Source organism: Vulpes lagopus, chromosome 12, assembly GCF_018345385.1.
Source record: "Vulpes lagopus strain Blue_001 chromosome 12, ASM1834538v1, whole genome shotgun sequence".
NCBI lineage: Eukaryota > Metazoa > Chordata > Mammalia > Carnivora > Canidae > Vulpes > Vulpes lagopus.
The window spans coordinates 81,950,389-81,971,475 of record NC_054835.1 but is presented as its reverse complement, the minus strand read 5'-3'; the positions used below and the strand labels follow the sequence as shown (position 1 = coordinate 81,971,475).

The following is a 21,087-nucleotide window of genomic DNA, read 5'->3' as shown; positions in this document are numbered from 1 at the left end:
AAAAGTCTCTGCGGAAAGCCGTTGGAAAAAAGAGAGGTCAGGTTTTTGTCTTAATTTTTTAAGTTTTAAAAAGAACTTGGGAAAAGTTTCTTCCTCATAATTTGTGTTCTTTTAAAACTTAGTTTTTGCCTCCTGATGTCTTAATATAAGTTTTACATATGCTGTGATTAGGTACAGATAAATAATAAGAAATTCTGTGTGCAATCAGCAAAAAATGTTTAGGATTAAAAAATTTCAATTAGAAGAAATTTTTCCTCATAGATATGAAAAAATAATGACTTAGTTTTGTGGCAGATAAATTGGACTGGCAGTTAGGAGACCTATGCTCCACTTTTAGCTTTAGAATGACTTAATTCTAAAATTCAAAATAGATCCTAAACTTAGACAATTCAAATGGGAAAAAAGATTACTCCTATAAAGAAGTGAATGGTATCATTTACTGTAGTTCTGCTACAGTTCTAGGGTCATCTTCCCTGATACTTGACCTAACCAATCTCTTTCCCATCTTGAGCCTTTTACTTGATATTTCCTTTCTTTTTGGAACAGTGTTTGATTCTGTGGCAGGCAAAATAATGTCCCCTGCAACCCCTACCCCCAACCCCACCCCAAGTGCATGTAATCCCTAGAACCTGTGAATATGTTAACTGTTACATAGCAAAGGAGATTTACAGATGTGGCTAAGGGAGTGGGCTTTAAAATGGGGAGTTTATCCTCAATTATCTGGATGGGCCCAATGTAATCACGTGACATCCTAAAAGCAGAGACCTTCCCTGGCTGGAAACAAGGGAGATGAAGCAAAAGCAGAGATCAGAGCAGGACTTGACCCATTATTACTACCTTTAAAGATTAAGGAGGCCACTAGCCAGGGATACTGTCATCATCTAGAAGCTGAGAACAACCTCCACCTGACAGTAGGCAAGGAAATGGGGATGTCACCCCTAAAGCTTAAGTACTGAATATTGCCAAAACCCGGAATGAGTTTAGAAGTATATTCTTCGTCAGAACCTCAAGATAAGAGCGAGGCCTCTGTCTCTTGGCAGTCTGTTCCTGGTGTTTTTCTCTGGACTCCGTCATTTTCTTGGCCAAAAGTTTAGCATATTCTGCAGCCTCTTTCTTACTTTTTTTTAGTATGCTGTTTCTTCAGAGCAATATGCTGGTGTTTGTGTTAGAAGACACGTGGAGTAACAACACGTTGAATCTCAGACACTTTGGTTCTAGGTTTCTCATTTTTGTTTAGGGGCTATATCACAACATACAGGCAGATATCATCTTTTTTAGAGAGATTGAAAAATTTGTGGGTTCTGCTAGCTATTTTGGGCTCCAAGCAATGAGGCATAATCATATCAGTGAGTCCAGAAATATCCTCCCCCCCCTTTTTTTTTTTACAATGACCAAGTTGAGAGCACTGAGATTGGGATCCACAATGCAACCCCAAACAGATTTGCCCTTTATTTCTCTAGTCCTCCTTGGTTTATAGCAAGAATGCTCTTTATTCAGCTGCAAGTAGATATAGCCATGAGTCAGGACACTCTGGGGAAGCCTTGTTTGTCATTACCACCACCGATTCAGACCTTGTAACCCTTCCATGCTGCACCAAGAGTGTTAGCAGCAACTTCTGTGGTGATATGCTCCTTATAAAGGGTACAAAGTTTGCGTTCATCGTCCACTTCAAATGAGTGAGTTTCTGGCAGCCAGTAGCTGAGAAAGAGGTGTTCATCTTCATCCTAAAGTAGCTCACTGCCTCCAAGGCACCATGAAAAAGAGCAGATAATGATCCTTGATAAGTTACATCTGCTCTTGTGGAATTGAGAAGAGAGTACCTTACAGGAGTTTTGGGAAGTCCAGAGCAACCCAGTCAGGATGATCTTACGGGCAAGAGTAGATTGCCAGTCAGATAAAAGGCTTTAGCTCATTTTAGAAAACTTCCTTTTTAATCTTTGTGAATAACTTTATCTACAACAGATTTGTGGAACTCTGACTACAGGATGTTTTGGGACTTTCAGGATGTTTGAAATTAAACTGGTTGCAATTATATGTTCCTTATATTGTGTGTATATACACACATAAAGAATTTCCCACTTTTGAATGCTTTATCTTCGTTCACTTCTCTTGGAGATTATTTTTTGTTAGTTTGTCTTGGCTGAAGATCCTTCCTCGGGTGCTAATAGGATCTTCTCTCAGTTTATTTTTCTGGGTTGATTCAAAAGTTACTTTTATATTGACTAGCATTTCAGAGGTATAGAAAGTAGAGATATGGTAGATGTAGGTATAGAGGCCGTGTTCCTGATCATCCTGTGATGTATTTGAGATGCTGTGTTTTTGTAGCAGATTTGGACAATACTATTCATTACCAAAACTTGTTTTCCATATAAAGTTCAAGGACAAATGGGAACAATAATTTGTTATGCTGAATGCAGAATTTAATCCATTAAAGGGAAAATAGAATTCAGCTACATCTTGGATTTAAAGCCAAGAAGGCTATTAAAAAATATCATCATCCCTTTTAAGTATGTAAGTGGCAAGATGCCAGGATATCAAGGATCTTTTTATATTATGAAAGACTTTCAAGGGGAGAAATCATATGATATTAAAAATAGGGGCTAAGGAAAGATTATTTAAGGTAAGTATTCATACTATCCTTATGGATGATGTGGAGAATTACAGTCTGTGTGATAGTATGGAATTATATGAATTATCTTGAAGTGCTGTACCCAAAATGTGACTATTAACAGATTGGTGGTAGCTTGGAGGTGAGACTTTAGATGTATGCCAAAGAAATCTGTCTTCAGCACTAGCCCATTGAACATTTTTCTAAACAAATAAGGATCCTAATGGCATGCGTATTGAGGTTGTAGATGCTCTGAAGCTGAGAGAAATGACTAATGTGCTAGGTTTCAGAATCTGGACTTAAAAATAATAAGTTGTAGTGTTGGTCTGAGTTTAGTAAGATGAAACTTAAGGATAAATGCTAAATCTCATACCCAAATTCCAACTGTTTAGTATTAAACATGGGGAAGTTATTACTATATAGGAGCATTTTTTTTTAAAGGGGATTTTAGTTGACTATAGAGTTGTTAGAAGCCAGTAGTGTAATAGCTGCCAAAAGAGAGATAATGTTATCCTAAGTGGCATTTTTTGAAAAATATTACTCTTCTGCTGTTTTATACTTGTCAAATAACACTTGGACTACTGTATGCATAGCTGGAGACTACACTTAAAAAAAGCAACATTGACACTATAAAGTCTGTTAAAAAAAGAGACTAATATTGCTAGAAACAGTTAAAATTACAGTTTTCAACTCCTTGTAAAAATGTTCTCCATTCATCCTTTATTTAATCAATAGATTTTAGATATTATTGTGCTTTGATCTTGGAAACAAGTGAGCAACAAGACAAGGCCATGATTAAGGAGCTTTTATTCTAATGGGTAGGAGATAGATACTAAATAAACTAAATAGGAAATTCAAACTATGATAAATACCATGAAGAAAGTAAAATAGGGTAATATGACAGTGACTAGTGATTGGTTAGGATGATTAACAACCAGGGAAATTCTCTCTGAGGCAATGACCCTTGACTGGAGACTTGAATGATGATGAGGGGCCAGCCATGCAAAGATATGAAAAGTTTTTCATGTAGAGGGACTAAAAAGTCCAAAGGCCCTGAGTGTAAGTAGCTGGAGAGTGATAAGAGAATTATGGGAAATCAGGCAAGATAATGAGTTTGAATTTATTCTAAGTATAATGAGAAGCCAGTAGAGGGTTTTGAGTCAGATATGATCTAATTTACCTTTTGAAAAGATCACTGTCTGCTGGGTAGACAATGAGTAATGGATAAGACTGGGTATAGAGAAGAATTTGGAGCAGTGAATAGTTTAGTGAATTGTAAACATGAAACCATTTTTTTTCCTCCATATTATTGCTTCCAAAATACCATGATTAAATTTTTCTTTGCCTTCCCTTGATAGTGATTTAAGGAGATTCAATAATTTTGGAAATTTCCTATCATTAAATGTCTAATTTAATTTTTCTGAACCTAAAACAGGCTTAAAGAATAGTCAATTTAGGGATACCTAGGTGGCTCAGCGGTTTGGCGCCTGCCTTTGGTCCAGGGCATGATCCTTGAGTTCCGGGATCAAATCCCACATCAGGCTCCCTGCATGGAGTCTGCTTCTCCCTCTGCCTGTGTCTCTGCCTGTCTCTCATAAATAAATAAATAAAATCTTAAAAAAAAAAAAGAGTAGTCAATTAAAAAAAAAGTCTATTTCAGTGTGAAAACTTATATCCCAAACTCACTTTTAACTTCAAATCTCCAGTATAATTTGAACAAGTAGCAGAGTCCAGATTTACCCTCCCACCAGAAACAACTAAAAGAACCTGAAAAACATATGAAACAATAATTTTTAAGAAATTGGACAAAGGGCAATGATTTCTGAGAGACCAGAAACGAATGTGAAGACATCTGCAATTGCCCCAGCTTCTTGCCTTGAGAGAGTTTCCAGGTCCTCGCTTCACTGGTGAAATTTGCCAGACATTTAAAGAGAAAAATAATACTAATTCTACACAAACTCTTCCAGCAAATTGGAGAGGAAAGATACTTCTAAACTTATTCTATTGGGTTAGGATTATCCTGATAACAAAATCAGGCAAAGATATTGGAAGAAAAGAAACCGTTTCAGACCAATATCTTTTATGAACATAATTGCAGAAATTCAAAGCAAAATTTTAGTAAATTAAATCCATCAATTTATAAAAAGGATATTACATCATGAATAAGTGAAACTTATGCCAGGAATGCCAAATTAGTTTAACATTTAAAATCATTATAATTCACTGTATTAACAAAAAAGCAAAAATTGTGTGGTCATCTCAATAATTAGAGAAAAGCCATTTGAAAAAGTGAGATATCCATTTCTGAAAAAATAAAAAATCTTAGCAAACCAGGAATAGGACAGAACTTCCTCAATTTGATAAAGAACATTCAAGTAAAACCTAACATGAAACTTAAACACTGAATTCTGAAGATGTGAATTGTTTAATAGCTTTATTGAGATGTAATAGATACACAATGAAATGCACACATTTAAACTGTACAATAAATTTTGACATGTATGTACAGTCAGGAATTTGTAACCACTATCAAGACAATGAGCATATCTATCCCCAAAAGTTTCCTTAGGCACCCTTGTGTTCCTTCTCTTCTTCTCTTCTCTCCTGGTCCCTCCCTTCCCAGGCAATGACTGTTCTCTGTAGGTTTGTTTACATTTTCTAGGATTATTTGTATTAAAAATAAAATACAAAAATAAAATTTTATTAAATTATAATTTTATTATAATTATTTAAATTACTTTATTATTTAATATAACACCAAATATAATATAAATATATTAAAATATACTTTTAAAATACTATTTAAAATGTACAACTATTTTTATAATATATGTTCAGATTTTTTTCTTTCAAGGTTTTATTTCAATTCAATTTAATTAACATATAGTGTAGTATTTGTTTCAGGGGAGGATTTAGTGTTCACCACTTGCATATAACATCCACTGCTTACTACCAGTGCCTTTCTTAGTGCCCATCACCAACTTACCAAATCCCCCCCCACACCTTCCCCTCTAGCAACCCTCAGATTGTTCCCTATAGTTAAAAGTCTCTTAATGATTTGCCTCCCTCTCTGTTTTTATCTTATTTTATTTTTCCTTTTTCCTTTCTTTCCCTTCCCTGGGAGGGGAGGTTCATCTGGTTTATTTATTAAATTCCACATATGAGTGAAATCATGTCTTTCTCTGACTGACTTATTTCACTTAGCAGGGAGAGGGACAAGCTGGCTCCATGCTGGGTGTGGGGCCTGACAGGTGGTTCGATCCCACAACCCTGACATCAAGACTGGAGCAGAAACAAGAAGTCAGATGCCCAAACAACTGAGTGACCCAGGTTTCCTGGCTGCCTTTTAGTTTTGTTGATTGTTTCCTTAGCTGTGCAGAAATTTTTTGTCTTGATGAAGTCTCTATATTCAAATTCTATATTTTGTGTATCTATATACACACACACACATTTAATCATACAGTATATACTCTTTTTCAAATACTTTCAAATATTTTGTCTGGCTCTTTCACTTTTAATAATTACTTTTTTTCATTCATGTTGTGTGTACGAATAGTTTATTCACTTTTTTTTAAAGATTTATTTATTTATTTATGATAGAGAGAGAGAGAGAGGGGCAGAGACACAGGCAGAGGGAGAAGCAGGCTCCATGCCGGGAGCCCGATGCGGGACTCGATCTGGGGACTCCGGGATCGTGCCCTGGGCCAAAGGCAGGTGCCAAACCGCTGAGCCACCCAGGGATCCCCAGTTTATTCACTTTTATTGCTGAATAACATACTACAATTTGTTCATTCAATTTGTATATGGATATTTAGGCTGCTCCAGTTTTAGGCTATTACAAAAAAAGCTAACACTTCTTCTAAGTGTTGTCTTCCTTCCCCAGGTTAGAAAAACTCTGGATGTATTCTGTTTCTTTTCCAGCTTTATTGAGGAATAATTGGCATGTAACTGATTAAGGTGTATAATATGATGATTTGATACATATTGTGAAATGGTTACCACAGGAAGATTAGTTAACATATCCTACACCTCACATAGTTGTTGTTGTTATGGTGAGAACATTAAACTTCTCCAATAGCAACTTTTAAGTATACAATACAGTATTATTAACTATAGTCACCATCCTATCCCTTACATCCCAGAGTTTATTCATCTTATAACGAAGTTTGTACCTTTTGGCCAATATCTTCCCATTTCTTCCACCCCTCAGTCTCCGGCAACCACTAATTCTACTCTCTATTTCTATGAGTTCAATGTTTTTAAATTCCACATATAAGTGAGATCAGTAAGTATTTGTTTTTGTCTGTCTGACTTATTTCACTTAGCACCATGCCCTTAAGGTCCATCTGTATTGTTATAAATGGCAGGAATTCCTTCTTTTTTTTATGGCTGAAAAATATTCCATCATATATATCACATTTTCTTTATTCATTTGTGTGTTTGTGGACACTTGGGTTGTTTCCATGTCCTGGCTATTGTGAATCAATTATTGTGAATAATAATACAGTGAACATAGGTGTGCAGATAATCTTTTTGAGACAGTGGCTTAATTTCCTTCAGTTTTCTTTTGGATATTATCCAGAAGTGGGATTGCTGGATCATATGGTAGTTCTATTTTTGATTTTTTGAAAAACATTCATACTGTTTTCCATAGTCACTGTACCAATGAACATTCATTCCCACTCACAGTGTGCAAAGGGCTCCCTTTACTCCATATCCTCACCAGCGTTTATCTCTTCTCTTTGTGATAATAGCCATTCTAATAGGTGTGAGGTAATATCTTTATTGTGGTTTTGATTTGCATTTGCCTGATGTTTGGTGATGTTGAGCACCTTTCATGTACATGTTAGTCATTTGAATGTCTTTTTTGGAGAAATGTCTGTTCAAGTCCTGTATCCGTTTTTAAATCAGATTGTTTGGGTTTTTTGCTATGGAGTTGTATTGGTTCCTTGTATCTTCTATATGTTAATTTCTTATCAGATATATGGTTTGCAAATATTTTCTCCCATTCTGTAAATTGCATTTTAATTTTGTTGATTATTTCTTTTGCTCTGCAAAAGATTTTAGTTTGATGCAGTTCCAGTTGTTGATTTTTGCTTTTGTTATTTATGCTTTTGGTGGCATATCCAAAAACTCATTGCCAAGGCCAATGTCAAGGAACTTTTTTACTGCTTTTGTCTAGGAGTTTTATGGTTTTAGGTCTTGCGTTTTTGTCCTTAATCCATTTCAAGTTAATTTTTGTGAGTGGTGGAAGATAGGGATCCAGTTTCACTCTTTTGCATATGAATATCCAGTTTTCCCAAGACCATTTATTGAAAAGACTTTCCTTTTGCCATTGAATATTCTCATCTCCCTTGTCAAATAATAGTAAACCCTATCTGTGTGAATTTATTTCTGAGCTCTAGATTCTGTTCCATTGCTCTATGTATTTGTTTTTGTTTATTTGTTTTTTATTTTATATGTGTCTGTTTTTTATGCCAGTAACATATTGTTTTGATTATTATAGCCTTTTAAAGATATTTTCATTTATACCTTATAATGGTCATATAGCACGAGCTCATCTCAGTTTCTATGTTCCTACATGCCCACAACCCAAGGGGAAGTGTCCAGTTCTCCCATGAATGCTTTCTTCAAACTTCACTGCAGTAGACAGCTCTAGGCTGGGTTTGCATTTTCTGCAACTCAACAGGGAGTGACCGACATAATGATGATGGTTCTGATGATAATCACTACTACTTATGGAGTGCTTACCATATGCCAAGATCTTTTCTAACTTCTTTATATGTTATAATACGTGTTAAGCTCCACAATAACCCTATGAAATATATATTGTTATTATCCTCATTTTACAGATAGAAGTCAAATGAGAGCTAGTAAATGATGAATTGGGAAAAAACTCATGCAGTCAGACTCAAAATCCTTTCTCTTAGCTATTATGCTCTGTTGCTTCTCAGTTTTCCCTTTTTGCAGAGTCCCTGATTTCTTTGAATTATTTTCTTGAATCTTTCCCTCCCTTGACCTTGGGGAGGAAAAAGGCCCCTGTATTTCCCTCTCCCAAGAGTAAAGGGGGAAAGTGTCTTACCACAAACACTAGTATTTCCACAAAGCCAACAACAACTCCAATGATATCATTTCCCTTTTCCCTCCAATGTCCTCTAAAGACTAGAGGAGAGAGCTCAGGATTGGGGTTGGTGGTTGATGGTCATAAATTGAGTTCTTTTGCCTCCTGGTAAGGCTTGGAGGAAGTGTCTGACTCTCTTTAGAATTTAGGATACTTAGCTATTCTTGTTAGCTATGAGCCATAGTAGCCATTGCTAGGGCAAAGGAAGAATAACTTCATGATTGATGCTATTGTAATCGTCCAGGATGGAGGATAGAGACTTGGACCAGGGTGACAGTGAAAATGGAGAGAATCAGATAAATTTGAGATATATTCTCCAAATAAAACCAACAGGATATGGTGGTAAACTGAATATGGGGAAGAAGGAAACAAGGGAATCAAAAAAGAGGATTTTGGCTTAAAAAACCAGGTGGAGGGCAGCCCGGGGGGCTTGGCGGTTTAGTGCTGCTTTCAGCCCAGGGCCTGATCCTGGAGACTGGGATCGAGTCCCACGTCGGGCTCCCTGCATGGAGCCTGCTTCTCCCTCTGCATGTGTCTCTGCCATTCTCTCTCTCTCTGTGTCTCTTGTGAATAAATAAATAAAATATTAAGAAAAAGAAAAAAAAACAGGTGGATTTACTGAGATAAGTAAGACTAGAGACAGTAAAAGATTGGATTGGAGGTGTGCGGGTGGCTTGATTATCAAGAGTACTGTTTTGCCTGGTTAAATTTTGGATACTTGTTAGGCAGACAAGTGGAAATATCAAATGGAAAGTTGGATGTAGGAGTTTAGAGCTCAATGGGCAAGGCAAAGTCTAGAATTATGCACTTGAATCTTTTTTTTTTTTTAAGATTTTATTTATTCATGAGAGACACAAAGGGAGAAACACAGGCAGAGGGAGGAGCAGGATCCATGCAGGGAGCCTGACGTGGGACTCGATCCCAGGTCTCCAGGATCACACCCTGGGCTGAAGGCAGCCAAACTGCCAAGCCACCTGGGCTACCCCAGAATTATGCACTTGAAAGTCACAACATGTCCTGTAGTCAAAGCCATGGGATCAGATAAAGTTAATTAAGGAGAGGATGAGAGAAGAGAATAGGCTGAGGATCAAACTTCAATATTCATTGGAAAATTCAGCAAGAGACAGAGAAAGAGTCACTTATGAGATAGGAGCAAAACAAGGAGAGTGTCTTCTCTGTGTCCCAAGAGAATAAAGTCTTTTTCATGACTTGAATATCTCAAATATATAATAAGCTGTGAGGAAGTGATGATATATAATAAGCTGTGAGGAAGTGATGCCTCAACCTATTTCAGATGGTTTTTAAACAAATGCTGAACTCAGACTGTCTGCTGTATAGGAAATTGAAATAAAACCTGAGTGGGAGTAAAGAAGATAAGACTAGATTACGTTAGGATCTCTTTCATCCAGATGAGTCTATCACTGACTCTCTTATTAGAAGAATCTTATATATGAATGTAGAAAAATAAACCATTTTTGGTGAAGAATTTAGAACATGTAGCTGAGCTCCCAGTAACTTAGCTCACTTGCATGGAAAGTGTTCTACTATTCACATATTTTGGTGGGAAGAAAATAACTACAACTGGAGACGAAATGGTTTAACAATTAAACCAGGACCTGTTATTTATATATAATTGGTTAGTGCTAAAAAATTATGAACCAATTTGCCTATATAACAGAATTATTTTCATTGTAAGCCTATTTATATTTTTAAAATCATCTTTAATGACCCCTTGGTCTTCTATAAATAGATGATACTGCTAGTTATCACCCTCCCTCTCATGCTTCTAGCCTACAAATTTTCAAACTTTACATTAAAATCAACTGGAAGACTTTTAAAAATACACATTACAAGTCATATCTCCAGAAATTCTGATTGGATGTAGCCAGGAAATCCATATTTTGACTAGTACTCCACATGGTTCTAGGGAAAATAATCCTTGGACCATGCTTGGCAATACTCTGGTCCTGATCCTATATTGCAGGTATGGGTAATTCCTTTTTGGTGGCAAAAGTGCCACTTTGTTTCCACACCTTATTTTTATTGGGTAAATCTCTTTTATTTTTTTTTCCTTTAGATGCATAGTTTCCATAATAGAAATATAAAATTGTAAAATTGAAAGAATAGAAACATCAAATATAGAACTTTTCTTTAGCTTAGTAACTCTGGAACTTTTCTTTAGCTTAGTAACTATGGATTAAATAATACTTGCTTTATTAAAAACAAAACAAGTTTTAGGGGAAAATTTTGTCCCCAGAGATTTACTCAATTTGCTTTGGTGAGGAAATCTAGCCTTGAGTTTATTTTCAAGGAAATAATGACTTAAAAAAAAAATAGTATCCAGCTAACTTCTAATTACTCTGTTTTAGAGTGAATGAATAAATCAGTCATTTAGAAACTACAGTTAGAGTTAGTGTTGATAGTTGTTTTGACATCCTGACCATACACTAAAATAATGTGCTTCCAGATTTATTTTTTTCTCTATAGATACGATTGTTCATGTGGATCCAGTATATTTTCCTTAACCCCAAATAGTTTCTAAGTTATATGGTAGTAGAAATTAAAATGAAAGTACAGTTTGACAGTATAGTAGCATTGTATGTTCTAGTGTCTGGCACTTTGTTCATGTTAGACATTCAGTACATGATTGAAAGAGTGCAATTATGTGCCAGCCTTTAATAATTAGTTTTTATTCTGCTGTCTTCTGCCGTTAGCTATGAAATCTGCTTGCCTACTTATGATCCTGAAATATTTCTTTAGTGCCTCTCAAAATTCTAGGAGACCCTTAAAAAAATTAGAGAACTGAGAACCAAAAGTAACATAGATTTGATGTTGCATATATATATATATAACCAACATGTTCTTGGAACCAGCCTTGCCTAAGAGACAGGAAATCCTCTTATTGAGGCAGCCCTGTCCAAAAGCTCAGAGTTTTGTTTATTTGTTTGTTTGTTAGTTTGTTTGCTTTTTGACACTCATTAATGACAAAAAGTTACAAAATATCCTGTAGTGATTCAGTTTTCTACTGAGGCATCTCAAATGAAAATCATTTCATGGGTTTATAATTCTGAAAGCTGTTACTAGATGATCAAACACAAGGTCTGCCTTAATGCTATCAAATTAAACCATGGCAACTGATACATTTGGGATCCATCTGTTTCAAATTCCAATTTAATGTTTGAGTTTATATAATAACTGAAAGCAATCAGAATATGTATATATTAGGTATATCATATATAGTATGTATATTTAAATATGGTAGCTTGGTTAATTAAGGACTTGGAGAAAAAGTTGACGTAAGATACAGTTGGGACCTTCAAAGGCTTTATTTTATTTTATTTATTTATTTATTCATTCAAAGGCTTTAAATGAATTTCTTCTTCTCTTCAGTTTCTGTTCTGGGCACAACAAATGTCACATATTTGATTTGAAAACTTTATTATCTAGGAAATAAAGTTGAGAACCCCTATTTAAACATTCGTAATGTACTCCTACTTGAAATTATCATTAATCTTCTTGGTTTAATATTATACAGTAAATGTAAAATAAAGAATAATTGCATCAATCATGGCTTTTGGGGGGATACTTTGGAAGAAAATAGGGTAACCTGTCTAGTGCAGCATTTGAATTTCAGACTCCAACCGCAGTTGTGATTGTTTTTAGTTTGTTAGCTACCTCGAGTGTTATTTTAAGAAAGCAGAAGCGCCATCATTTGCACATTCCTTATAGATCACACACCTTAACCCTGACTTTTTAGCTTCAGTTTCTCAAAAAGAAGTGAAGTCATGATGAAGAACTATTTGCTTTTCTGGGGAGTCCTAGCCATTTTTGTTAAGGCTGTTCTTGTGACAGGTATGTGGTATTTTGAAAATTAACCCACATAAAAGGAAAAATATAACACAGATCTGCTCTTCAGATTTAAACATTTGTGTTTGTGCTTTGGTTACCTAGCTAGCTGGCTGCTTTTTCTAACATACCTTAATCTTTATATGGGCAGTGATCTTTTGTAGAGAAGATTCACTGTAATTCTTTTTATTCTTTTTTTTTCTCTTATTCATTTGCCTACTATAACTTAGAAAATATGTATTTCTGGATAAGTATTGATAGCTATACTTATATAAATATTCATATTGAATCTTGAAAATAAGTAATCATCTCCTTGAGTACCTTAAATAAATATTTTGGAGAAATGAAGTAATAATTACTATAACTACAATATGGAATGCATTGGGATTTTACTTCCCCAGAGACTGATATTAGTTCTAACAACTTTCCTGGATCTGAGCCTACAGATTTATTATGTAAACTTTAACAATGTTTAATGTTACACAGGTTGCCTATGACTTGATGGCATAACTTTGGTTATTTTGTTTGTTAACCTTTCAAACTAATGTAGAAAATGGAATACACTCTGAATATGTAGTAATTTTCACCGAGAAGGGTAATGCGTTAGAAGTGATATAATTTGGCCTGATTGTTTCTAACACTGAGCTTACTATTCTTATTTCAGAACAGGGTATGATGTAATTAAGAATAGTCATTTTACATATATTTTTAACTAATTTAGCATTAGAAATAATAAATTTCTAATAATATTTAAACACAATGATAGTATTAAAACATGTACAGTATTTATAATTATACATAATAAATAAATGTTTATGAACATGTTTATATACCTAAAATATATATAAAAGATCTATCATTTATTGAGTACATACTATTTTCCAGGCATTATGCTTACTACTTTACATGTACTATTCCATTTAATTCTCACAATAACCATTTGAGGATAGGTACTATTAATATTTCTAACATATAGTTGAGTCCACTGTGATTTAAAGAGATGAAATAACTTACCTACAGTCACACAGTAAACATGTGGTAGGTAGAACCCAGGCTATTGGACCTATAGCCCACACTCCTAACTTCTGTCCTATTTTGCCTGTATTGAAGAACCACCTTTTAGGAAACTCATTATGTTCATATCAAGTATGTGTTGTTAAGTATATTTTCTTATTTGTTTGAACTAAATTAAATTTAACAATATTTACTGAGCACCTGGTATATGTCTCAGGTACTCTTGGATAAAGCAAGGCACAATCTATAACAACAGATTTATTTGGAAAAATATTGCCTGTCAGTGAGAACGTTAGAATTTTATAAGTCCTGGTGAATTAACTGTATTTGTACATTTTCTGGTAGATATATTAGGCTGCCTAATATTTTTATGTGATAACAGTAAATAGTAATAAAAAGTGATAGCTATTTCCTAGGTTTCTGGTAAGAAAATAAGTTATATGCTATAAGTAAAATACAGAAATTTTCTATTTAAGACTTAATAGTCAAGTCTCATACTCAGTCTGTATTTTTGGTCAGGCATTACACATTCGTTTGTGTTTTATTGAGAAAAACATTTAACAAAATAAGATGAAATTGGAGAGGGAGACAAACCATGAGAGACTCTTAACTATAGGAAACAAACCAAAGGTTGCTAGAGGGGAGGTGGGTGGGGGATGGGGTAACTGGGTGATGGGCATTAAGGAGGGCACTTGAAAAAATGAACACTGAGTATTATGTGCAACCGATGAATCACTAAACTCTATCTTTGAAACTAATAAAACACTATATGCTAATTAATTGAATTTAAATTAAAAAAGAAAAAACATTTAGGAATATAGGAGCAGCAAAGAGAATACAATTTAAGTCATCTCATTCTTTTCAAAATGTTAAGAAGAGTTATATTATTATCTTGGATTGAATTCCTGATGTTTCTTTTCCAATACTATACACTTTTATCAGAAGATGTATTAAAAAGTTATGAATAATGCCATAATAATGCTTGTAAAGTACTTCCAACAATTAGAAGTACAAAACAATGGTCTAAAGTGTTTTTGTAATGACTGATATCATCAGGACTGAAATACTGTAATTAGGTCCTTTCTGCTCTGGGACACCTCTGAAATAATTAGACTTCCTGTTACAATTATATATATCCCGATCATTTAACCTTTATAACTTGGATTAATGTGCTAAATATTTTTTTAAGTTGAGGCTTGATCGGAGGAAATTTTAACGGTCGTTTAGTTAAAATTATAGAAATAAAAAAACATATTTAATGGGTTAATTTTATGGTATTGTGTTATAAGTTTTTTTGTTTAAGTACCCTACATTGAGTAAAAGCTCACATTAGTAAATTCTATCAAAGTCAGTATTCTAGTTGGGAAATTGTACTATAGTTTTACAGGATGTTACCACTGGGAAAAACTGGGTAAAATGTACTTGGGTTCTCTCTCTAGTATTTATTATGACTGCATATGAATTTACAGTGATCTAAAAATAAAAACTTTAATTTAAAAACAAAATAGAACAAAAATGTATCAAACATCATTATTATTGTTTAATTGTTTTTGGCAAATTTATAGCACTTAACATCTATCTATGCCGTATCTTTAAAAATAATTTCTTATAAGAAATATTCATAAATATAGCACTTATTATTTTATTTGATTGAACCCTTATGCAATAATAACCTGATTGTTATTATGAAAAAGAAGAATATAATCAAGTTTGGGAAAATTATAGTGGAGAATATTTAAAGGTCTCACAAAGTAGGCTTATATTGGGGAAGATGGTACCTGTTTTATTTTTTTTTTTTGTCTGTTTTTTTTAATACATGAGAGACACAGAATGAGAGAGACAGAGAGAGGCAGAGGGAGAAGCAGGATCCTTGTGGGGGGCTGATGCAGGACTCGATCCCAGGACCTCAGGATCATGACCTGAGCCAAAGGTAGATGCTCAAACATTGAGCCACCCAGGTGCCCCCAAATGAGCCTGTTCTTAACTTTTTTTTTTAAGATATTATTTATTTATTCATGAGACACATACACACATACACAGAGAGGCAGAGACACAGGCAGAGGGAGAAGCAGGCTCGATGCAGGGAGCCCGACGTTGGACTTGACCCCTGGTCTCCAGGATCACACCCCAGGCTGAAGGCAGCGCTAAACTGCTGAGCCACCCGGGCTGCCCACCCCCCCTTTTTTTCTCCTGTTCCTAACTCTTATTCAATCTAAGGAGAAAAAAAAGTGTGTAAGTGGGAGTTCAAGAAGGATGTTACACTTCAAACTGGGACTTAAAAGTCTGATGTTATTTTTTGTTCATTTTTGAATAATTACTTTGGCCTGAGAGAAATCTAGTCTATTATTTTGTCATTTGGCACTGATTTTTACAAGGCTACATTATTCAGAACGCTGTGCCTCTGTTAAAAGCATTAGGTGAAAACTAGCCCAAGTTCCCACAGACTGGTGTAACGGAAAAAGAAAACAATTTGTTTGGAGGGCATTTGTATTTCCTTCATGATGCTGTGAGATTCCACTTAGCATTTTAGATTAGGAAAGAGAACAAAAATGGAGAAAGCTGGGGCTCCTGGATGGCTCAGCGGTTGAGCTTTTGCCATCAGCTCAGAGTGTGATCCCAGGGTCCTGGGGTTGAGTCTCATACATCGGGCTCCTTGCATGGAGCCTGCTTCTCCCTCTGCCTATGTCTCTTTCTCTCTGTTTCTCATGAATAAATAAACAAAATCTTAAAAAAAAGGGGGGGGGGGAGAAAGCTGAAACTGATCATAAGACTTAATTTTTCTACTGAAAAAAGATAAATTAACTCAATAAAACTATACGAATAGGCCTTTCTCCCCTTTCTTCTTAATATGTTTTGTCTTTCAAGCCCAAGATGAAGAAGAAAGGACTGTTCTTGTTGACAACAAATGTAAGTGTGCCCGGATTACTTCCAGGATCATCCCTTCTCCCGATGATCCTAATGAAGACATTGTGGAGAGAAACATCAGAATTATGTACGTGGCACTTTAAATTTCTTTTTTCTTCATGTTGTAAGCAGAGATACTTTCTGATATTAGCCATTGTTTGAACGTAATACCTATGTCTCTACTCCTTTCCTTTTCTTTCTTTAGAGAGCACACACGTGAGAGAGTGGGGTGGGGAGAGGGGCAGAGGGAAGAGAGAGACTTAAGCAGGCTCCATGCCCAGCCTGGTGCTCTTTGGGGGGCTCTATCTCACAGCCCTGAGATCATAACCTGAGCCGAAATCAAGAGTGAGCCACTTAACCAACTGAGCCGCCCAGGTGCCCCTCTACTCCTCTTTTTGATATGTAGCACTTACATGAACCTGTTAGATAATTATCTATGTATGTATATGTACACATAGACTTCATGTGAGAATTTTTTTTAAAGATTTTATTTATTTATTCATGAGAGAGAGAGAGGCAGAGACACAGGCAGAGGGAGAAGCAGGCTCCATGCAGGGAACCCGAAGTGGAACTGTATCCCAGGTCTCCAGGATCACGCTCTGGGCTGAAGGCAGCACTAAACCACTGAGCCACCCACGCTGCCAAATATGCAAGAATTAAATATGCTAAATGGACAAAATTAAATATGCTAATAGACAAAAGCATCTAGGACAGTGTTTGAAAACCCATAGTAGACACTCATATGTGTTTATTATCTTTCTCATTATTTAAAGCCTTTTCTGATATTACTAGAGCCTTTACAATTTAATGAAGAATAAATCCATTCACTCATTCATTCATTTGGCAAACATTTATTGAGTTCTACTGAATTCCACTGAGGATTGGAGCTGATACAACAATTTATATAAAACACAGTCCATGCCATGAAACAATTTACAGTCTAATAGGGAACTTTAAAGGATTTAAAAGGCAATTACAATACAGTATTGTAAATGCTATGGCAGGAATAAGCACACGATGTTATAGGAGACTAAAGAGGGGCACCTGGTCCAATCCTGGAGGGTGAAGGGAGAGTGGCAGTGGGAGTCAGGCAGGGGTGTTTGGAATAAGTAGTGGAAGACGCCTTTAGCTGGTTGAGTGGGAGTTAACCGGGTAAATGTGTGTGCGGAATGATAGGGTTGCTAGTTGAGGCAGGTCATTCCAGGAAAAGGAAATGGTTGCTGTGCGGGTTTTATGAGATCATCACATAACATGCTTTCCCTAGTTCCAGGCACACTGAGAGTACTTAGTTAATGTTAGAACTCTTATCGTTTTTGTTATTGTTAAGACTTTGAGATGGGAAAAGCATGGTAAATTTGTGGAATTGCAGGTGGTTGTTTATAGCTGGCATGTAAAGAGGGTGGTATGGGGAGAGATGGGGCTGGAGAGGTGGAGGCATATCCTGAAGTGCCTTCTATGCCATCAAAGGGCTATTCTGTTTTCTTTGTGGAAACACTGTTAAGCCGAGAATATCAGGCTTGTAGTTTAGAGGCCATTTTGGCAATAATGTGACTAATACGTTGGAGGGGTCAAGACTAAAGGAGCGTATTGCTACAATCTAGGAGAGAAATGGCGGTGTCTTGAACCAAGTGCACAGATTAACAAGAATCCGGATCAGTTGAACTGTGAGATGGATTAGATACAGATCATCACGGGGTGGGGGGAACTCAGGGATGATATCTAAGGTTTTGGCGTGATATCTATGTAGATAGTCCTGCTAAATCCCTCTTCACGTTTTCCTTTGTGCCACTTGGTAGGGAGGGGTGCATGTGTGGAGGAATGATGACATATATGAAAAGATGTAAAAATTAATGAAATCACCTCAACTAGTTGATAAGTGTTACTTATTTTTTCATGGAACATGACCAAATCAAGAGGTCTCGAGTCCAGTTACAGCTTTACTATTTAGTTGTGTGAACTTGGGTAGGTCATTGAGATCTCTGGCTTATAATTTCTGCATTCCAAAAATACGGATAATAATATCTGTCCATTTATTCCAGAAATATTGAACATATTATACACACCACACATCTAGAAAGGCACTGAAAACACATAAGTGGCTTTGCCTCAAAGAATTTATGTAGTCTGGGGAAGCAACTTCTCTGTAGACAAGCAACTATGATATGGCATTTGTTATAATAAAGATATGTGAACTTCAGTGAAACAAGAGGAAGGAGTTTGTTCAGGAGTGAGAATGGATCATTATATAGAGGGTAAATCTTGAGCTGGTTTTTGAAGGAAAAATAGGGATTTGCCAGGAGAGCAATGATCATTGACAGAGGAGTTTCTGTGAGGTTTATTTTGAATGAGAAATGTTTCAAATATGGCAAATTACTGTGAAATCTGAGCAGTAGTATTACTGTGGAGTGCTTTTAGAGTGTTTAGAGTGCTAAATGTACTAAATTCCCGATGAAATAGTAGGTACTGTCTCAGCAATATACCTATTACCAAAAATAGCAATATCTGCTTGTTTCATTATTTTGATTTCTTTTTTCTTTTTTTTTTTAGTGTTCCTCTGAACAATAGGGAGAATATCTCTGATCCCACCTCACCAGTGAGAACGAAATTTGTGTACCATTTGTCTGACCTGTAAGCGATTTTCCTTCATGCTAACATAGATATAGAAGTTAATAACTTTAAATTTGTTAGTAGGAATGTTTCTGAAAATATGGGGTGCAAACATTTACCAATACAATTTGAGATTTTGAATGCATTAATTTCTATGTTAATTATTAGATATCATAAATTTATGACTTTATCACATAAAAATTAGCTATAAATTCATTCTAAATAAGATATTACTGCCATTAGTACAGGAAGGGCCAGTTTGTCTTAATAGTAAAATAATTGGACTTCAGACATATTAACATGCAGATTTTCTTTAGAAGCTATGGAATCCAACAGCAAACAATTTCTTTTTCCTAAAGATATTCTGCTTTCCTTGTCACCATAGAAAATTTGTTTAATCCCAGTATACAGGTGGAAACAAACCTAACAGAATAGGAGTTGCTGTATGGTATAGACAAAACAATCATATTATCATAGCATTAATTACATTGTTTACTTTCAACTAACTTTTATATATTAAAGATTGAAAAATCCTATAAACTATTCTGTATTGGAGAGTAGCTGAGGTCTGAAAGAAGTTATGTTTTGTCCGTTGTCAGATCTAGCTGATTTTGGATAGGAATGAACAGTCACTCAGATTCTGAGGCAACATTTGATGGGGATTGTCTAATGAATTTATTTATTTTTCAGCTGTAAAAAATGTGATCTTGTAGAAGTGGAGCTGGATAATCAAGTAGTTATTGCCTCGCAGAGCAATTTCTGTGATGAAGACACTGAGACCTGCTACACTTATGACAGAAACAAATGCTACACAAATCGGGTCCCAATTATGTATGGCGGTCAGACCAAGATGGTGGAAACAGCCTTGACTCCGGATTCCTGCTACCCTGACTAATTTACATCATTGCTAACTGCACGGCTCCTTTTCTTAAAAGGCTCTTCATTTTGGCCCAGAAAGCTAATATGTTTACTACCAATGAATTTGAAACCGTGGTGTTTTTTTGATACTATAAAACTACCCCCAGTAGAATAGTAACATTATTATTTTTATTGAAATTACATCTCAACTGTATGTTCTCACTCTAATATTGAAATCTCTCATACTTATAATAAACTCAAAGAGTAAAGATCAGAAGATATAACTAAATATCACTTTTTTTTTTTTTTGGCCTTGCCTTGGAGAGCCAGAGCTTTTGCACCTTCCACACTATTCTCTTTCTAAAATGTATCACTGTGTAGAGAAAACATATGTAAATATAGGTCAGTTACATATCTTCATTAGAGAAATAATAATTGGAAAACATATTTTGGGAATTCACAAATGATTTAAAATAGGATGTCCATTTAAGAAACTGATGAGCTGAAAGTGATGTAATTAAATGGATAATAGAAAAATATCTTTTGACATAGCACAGGTTTGGTGGCAGATGATACAAACTGTTTTTGATAATCAAGGTAGTATAAGAAATACCCATTGGAAATAATCTATGTTGTAACTGAATCTAATGAAATATGTATAAAAATATGTATTCTCTAACACAGCTTAATTAAATAGATTCATAAGCATATACCTGTGTGAAATAATTTATTGAAAAGTTTACTCGTATTAACTTTGTTGTATATAAGTTAAAATATAAATTACTACTGATGAACAGTTTGTAAGTATGAAATAATTATGCATTAATCACTGAATTCATACACAACATATTTGAAATAGCTTTGTAATTTAAACTTTAAAAGGCAAGGTCCCTCTTGACAAACATAGTGTTGATCATGGCACATAAGAGTTCTTAGGGCAGAAAGCCAAGAACAATTGATGTATATACCCAAAGGTTCTGTGGAATGTAAATGCTTACTCTGGATTTAAAATAATAGGAGGCTGATTAGTAAAAGTCAGTTTTCTGAAGAGGCATTGTTCTGTTTTCTCTCTTTTTTTAATGGTAACAGTAAATTTACATAACTTCCACTGTATTCATACTGATTATTC

The 21,087-nt window shown here is 35.1% G+C and overlaps 1 protein-coding gene across 1 annotated transcript; it reads left to right on the top strand.

Annotated features, from left to right (window-relative positions):
• Window positions 1–12,422: 12,422 nt before the first annotated feature.
• JCHAIN (joining chain of multimeric IgA and IgM) lies at window positions 12,423–20,668 on the top strand. The gene is made up of 4 exons (XM_041726090.1): window positions 12,423–12,581; window positions 16,455–16,581; window positions 19,041–19,121; window positions 19,791–20,668. The coding sequence occupies exons 1-4, from the start codon at window positions 12,515–12,517 to the stop codon at window positions 19,993–19,995; spliced, it is 480 nt and encodes a 159-aa protein (XP_041582024.1). The 5' UTR covers window positions 12,423–12,514; the 3' UTR covers window positions 19,996–20,668.
• The last annotated feature ends 419 nt before the right edge of the window (window positions 20,669–21,087 follow it).

What these genes read in the sequence shown, in the direction of transcription:
- JCHAIN (XM_041726090.1), top strand. Translation starts at nt 12,515, where the DNA reads ATGATGAAGAACTATTTGCTTTTCTGGGGAGTCCTAGCCATTTTTGTT. An exon ending in TAAGGCTGTTCTTGTGACAG is followed by an intron (nt 12,582 to 16,454) that starts GTATGTGGTATT and finishes TTGTCTTTCAAG; the next exon opens with CCCAAGATGAAGAAGAAAGG. An exon ending in GAGAGAAACATCAGAATTAT is followed by an intron (nt 16,582 to 19,040) that starts GTACGTGGCACT and finishes TTTTTTTTTTAG; the next exon opens with TGTTCCTCTGAACAATAGGG.